The sequence below is a fragment of the Capsicum annuum genome, chromosome 1 (assembly GCF_002878395.1).
Source record: "Capsicum annuum cultivar UCD-10X-F1 chromosome 1, UCD10Xv1.1, whole genome shotgun sequence".
NCBI lineage: Eukaryota > Viridiplantae > Streptophyta > Magnoliopsida > Solanales > Solanaceae > Capsicum > Capsicum annuum.
In genome coordinates this window covers 42152637-42157747 of record NC_061111.1, presented here as the reverse complement: position 1 = coordinate 42157747, position 5111 = coordinate 42152637, and the positions used below count along the sequence as shown (strand labels likewise).

At 32.0% G+C, this 5111-nt stretch overlaps 1 protein-coding gene across 1 annotated transcript; it reads left to right on the top strand.

Moving 5' to 3' along the window:
- The first annotated feature begins 2610 nt into the window (after positions 1-2610).
- Positions 2611-4845, top strand: LOC107873466 (F-box protein PP2-A13). The gene is made up of 3 exons (XM_016720327.2): positions 2611-3199; positions 3312-3430; positions 3998-4845. The coding sequence occupies exons 1-3, from the start codon at positions 2876-2878 to the stop codon at positions 4416-4418; spliced, it is 864 nt and encodes a 287-aa protein (XP_016575813.1). The 5' UTR covers positions 2611-2875; the 3' UTR covers positions 4419-4845.
- Positions 4846-5111: the final 266 nt, after the last annotated feature.

The window sequence follows — 5111 nt, the reverse complement described above, 5'->3', positions numbered from 1 at the left end:
AAGTTGAACCTTATTTTAAAGAATATCTATAAATTTTAATGATAATTTATGCACGGCCTAAGCACAGGCTAAATAACAAGTATTAATATGTGAAAAAATTAAAGAAAAGTATGAACCAAACATTGCAAATATTATATAATTAGCAATATTATGTATATGTTTAGTGAATAAAAATCAACAAAATAGTATATAATTTGTGCACTTTAGATTTTTCTAAAAGTCTTGAGGCAGCCAACAAGGTCACACGACTCATGAATAGTGAAAGATTGAGTTTCTGTATGTTTATGAATAACAAAAGATTGAGCTTCCTCGTGTTCATAAATAGCAAAAAATTAAACTTTCTTGTGTCAGGGGCGGACCTACATATGTTTGTGGTGCTCCGGCACCCACTAAACTCGACATGGAATAGGTAAAATTACATAGAAAATATACAAAAATAGATATATAATATAGAAAAATACCCACTAAAATAAAACTTGGTAGGGTGCATTAGCGTTTGGGTTGACGTTAAGGTTCTCCACTAGAAGGAATGCCCCGGGTCCGAACCTCATTGATGTGAATTTTTATTTTTTCAGTTTTTAAAATTTTTAAGCACCCACTATCTTTAAATCCCGAGTCCGCCACTATCTTGTGTTCGTGAATAGCTAAAAGTTGAACTTCCTTGTATTTATGAATAGCTAAAGATTGAGCTTTCTCGTGTTCATGAATAGTAAGATTGAGCTTCCTCGCATGTTCTTATGCTTTAAACATAATTTACTTGAGAATTTATTATAAATACGTAAATAACGATTCTGTTATTCAATTCATATCTTATTATAGGTTTAGTTATCGAAATAAAATATTATTCTTAAAATATTATTTTTAAGTTATTGATGTTATTCAAAATTTGATATTTTAATTTTTATCTGTTGATTAGATATATAATTTATTATTTTTTCCTCTTGTATTTTTTGGCATACATGCAGGCAAACATAAATAATTAATAAAGATTTTATTTAAGGTAGGATTAAATTTTTTAGAAGAGTAAACGCAACTAATACTCTTCTTGTTAAATACTTTTAAAAGGTGTCAAAGTAAATTATAGTTATACCATCTCAATTGAAAATAAATTTTAGAATATAATTAATGAATCTAATTTTACGTGCGTGCACTTTCAATATAAAATTTACCTAATAAATAATTAAATTTAAATTGATATATAAAATACATTTGATCTTCAAATCGTTTATGATAAAGATCATTTTGAAGCATTAGAGATTATAATCTAAAAAATTTCAGTAAATAAAAATTAGAAAAGCCTTTTTGTATGTATTTGTTTAATTTTTCTTTTTTTTTAAATCTAATATATATAAATTAAAAAAATATTATCCATTAACTTTCAGATACTATTTAGTACTTTAATATTCTTGAACTCCTTACAAAATATCATATAGCTATCACACAAATAAAGAAGCATAAGTTGAACCTTATTTTAAAAATTATCTATAAATTTTAATGGTGGTTCATGCACGGCTTAAACACGGGTCAAACAACACTAGTATGTATTAATATGTGAAAAAAAGAAAAGTATGAATCAAACATTGCAAATATTACATAATTAGCAAGATTATGTTACTTATATGTTTAGCGAATAAAAATCAACCAAATAGTATATAATTTGTGCACTTTAGATTTTTCTAAAAGTCTTCGGGTAGCTAACAAGGTCACGCGACTCATGAATAGCGAAAGATTGAATTTTTTCGTGTTCATGAATAGCATAAGATTGAGCTTTCTCGTGTTCATAAATAACTAAAGATTGAATTTCCTCGTGTTCATGAATAGCAAAAGATTGAGCTTTCTCGTGTTCATAAATAACTAAAGATTGAGCTTCCTCGTGTTCATAAATAGTTAAAGATTGAGAAATAAAAGTGTGTAATTTTGGAATATAAGCTATTTTTGGCTTTGTAGCTGTATATTAATTTCGCAATTTTGCCTTTCTAGCTTTATACTTATTCCAAAATTACAACAAGCGAACAATTTTAGAATAAGTGAAAATTATAAGGGAAAAAAGGTCATTTACTTGGTCAATTGTGAATAGATTATAAGTTAGAAAAAAATAAGTAGGAAATACCAACTTCTTGTTTTTAGCTTTTTTTAAGCCAAAATTGGCTTTTTTTAAGCAATTTTCAAAATTATCAAACACTCCTAAAATGTCAAAATAGTTTTTAAGCCATTTTAACCAACTTATAGTCTTTTTCAAATATCCTCCGAGTTTCCTCGTGTTCATGAATAACAAAAGATTGAGCTTCCTCGTGTTCATAAATAGCAAAAGATTGAGCTTCCTCGTGTTCATAAATAGCAAAAGATTAAACTTCCTCATGTTTATGAATAGCTAAAAGTTGAACTTCCTCGTGTTCATAAATAGTTAAATTGAATTTCTTCGTATTAATGAATAGCTAAAGATTAAGTTTTTCTCTATTTATGAATAGCTAAAGATTGAGGTTTCTGGTGTTCTCATGCTCTATAAATTCTATGTGGATATCATTTTTCTTTATTCTTATAACTAATATTTTTCCCATTTTTATGTCGATAACCAACTGACATTAACAACGCTCGAAATGAGCGCGTAAAGAAGTTAGGATAGTCCACAGCAACGAAGTGGATAAGAATACTTTTTCTGTCTTCCTCCTCGTCATACCAAAAGCCTTTTCTGACATCTCTCTCTCTCTCTCTCTCTCTTTATAGAAAACATCAAAATCCACAATTTCCTTTCTTGTCCACTAGACACAGACATACATATAGAGACCTTAATCCCCTCTTAAAAAGTAAAACCCCTTCACTATAGTATTATTTTCATTTCGTTTCTCCCTTTCTCTTGTTGCTTGGTTATTCACATATGGGTGCTAATGCATCTTCCATTGACACCAAATCTGATGATCAGTTGGCTTTTTTGTCAGTGAAGTCGAACCTTGATGATGTACCAGAGGCTTGTATTGCTCTTGTACTTTCGTATCTTGATCCACCTGAGATTTCCAAGCTGGCACGTGTTAGCAGAGTCTTTCGTGCTGCTGCTTCTGCTGATTTTATATGGCAACCCAAATTGCCCTCCAATTACAAGTATATTTTTCGAGAATTGCTTGGACTTAAAGTTGATGGATTGGGTTTAAAGGACCTTTACGCTAAGCTTTCTCGTCCTAGGTCCTTTGATGCTGGCACAAAGGTTTGTTCTTTTTTACTAGTATCATTTTATAGGATTAAAAATGCTAACTTTATACTGTCCTTTTTCTTTAGTTTTGAAATTTGGAGATGATGAATTTAATTTGGGTTTACAGGAAGTATGGATTGACAAGAACAGTGGAGGGGTTTGCTTGGCTATTTCATCTAAAAGAATGACTATTACCGGAATTGATGATCGCAGATATTGGAATCACATTCCCACAAATGAATCAAGGTGTGTTTATTACTACTACTATATCTTGTTTTATTTTTTAAAAAATAAAAATGACTGCAAAGAGTACTTTTGTTTTTTTCTACAAAGGAAAAACTGTAAAGAAGGCTACTACTAAATTTCTTGTGAGGCTATTTTTAATTAGTTCTAAGAAAATGTAACTATGCAAGCTCACTTATTAAACCAAGATTCAGTATAAATTTGTCAACTGATGATGAGAGATGTAACAAAATCAAATGCTACTGCATAATTTTGTGCGTGTATATGCTTCTATGGAAAAAAAAAAAAAAGAGAACAGGGGAGGGCAGTGTTGTCGCGTATTATTCTTTCGACCTGTGAGGGTCATTTTTCGAATAGGTATATTCCATTAGTATATGGAATTGTGGCTGTAAATGTAATAAGAAAGCTGAAAGAAGACTTTTGTATTGTACATGTGTTAGATTAGGAATTCAGCTCATTCGTTTCATATATTTTATGATCTGTTTGCTCTTTCTCTTGTCCAGCAATATTGACCTTTGAAGTTAATATGACTCAGCTGAGTGCATACTGATACTCTCATTCTTCCTGTAGATTTCAAACTGTAGCTTATCTTCAACAAATCTGGTGGCTTGAAGTCGACGGGGATCTCGAGTTCAAATTCCCAGAAGGGACATATAGCCTATTCTTCAGACTTCACCTTGGTAAGGCGACAAAGAGGCACAGTCGTCGTGCCTGTAACTATGAGCATGTTCACGGCTGGGACTTGAAACCTGTCCAGTTTCAGTTAACAACACCCGATGGTTGCCGTGTGACATCCCGGTGTTATCTGGACAACATAGGAACTTGGATGCAGCACCACGTGGGAGATTTTGTTGTTAAGGATGGCACTGTTCCAACAAAGATCAAATTTTCATTGACACAGATAGATTGCACACATACAAAAGGTGGTCTGTGTGTTGATTCTGTGTTAATATGCCCTAGTAGTTTAGCTAAAGAATTGAGTTATTGTTGATTGCTTTACAGCCAAAAATATGTTCCATCTTTTTTCCTGCCCTGCTGGGGCACCGGGGTAGGGGGTTTTGCGTGGGGGGGGGGGGGTGCGTCATTTGTATATAGTTTGTTTTCTCCCCCCAAAAGTGATTTAAGTTTTTGTAGTAGTTGTAGTATCTATTCAGCACCTAGAGGTTCAGTTTTTTTGTTTTTTTTTTGACATTAGTCCAGGAAGTCGGGTTCAAGCCTTGGAAGTAGCCTCTAGCAGAAATGTAAGGTAAGGTTGTGTACGATACACTTTTGTGGTGGGGTTCTTTCCCGGACACCGCACATAGCGGTAGCTTTAGTGCACCGGACTGTCCTTTTGTTTTTGTTTTATTAGTCCAGGAAGTGATGGTAGTCAATTTTGAGCATAGATTATGATACTCTCGCTTATTTGTTCTTTTTGATTCGATATTCATTCTCTGAATCTGTTGCAAAGAAAAAATTCCAAGTAAGTCAATTAAAAAAATAAACAGAAGATAAAAGAAATCAATATGTAGTATTGTACAATATTATTATATTAATGTATATTAAAAGGGTATAAATTCAAACTCCTTGAATAAGGGTAATGCCTGCACAACCTTATGCCTACCTGCAGAGAGATTGTTTCAGATAGAAAATATATGAAAATCAAGTATGGACATGAAAATACAACAGTGAAACAGTTGTACTA

Coding starts and splice junctions, on each gene's coding strand:
- LOC107873466 (XM_016720327.2), top strand. CDS start 2,876: ATGGGTGCTAATGCATCTTCCATTGACACCAAATCTGATGATCAGTTG. Junction 3,200..3,311: donor CCTTTGATGCTGGCACAAAG/GTTTGTTCTTTT, acceptor TTGGGTTTACAG/GAAGTATGGATTGACAAGAA. Junction 3,431..3,997: donor ATTCCCACAAATGAATCAAG/GTGTGTTTATTA, acceptor TTCTTCCTGTAG/ATTTCAAACTGTAGCTTATC.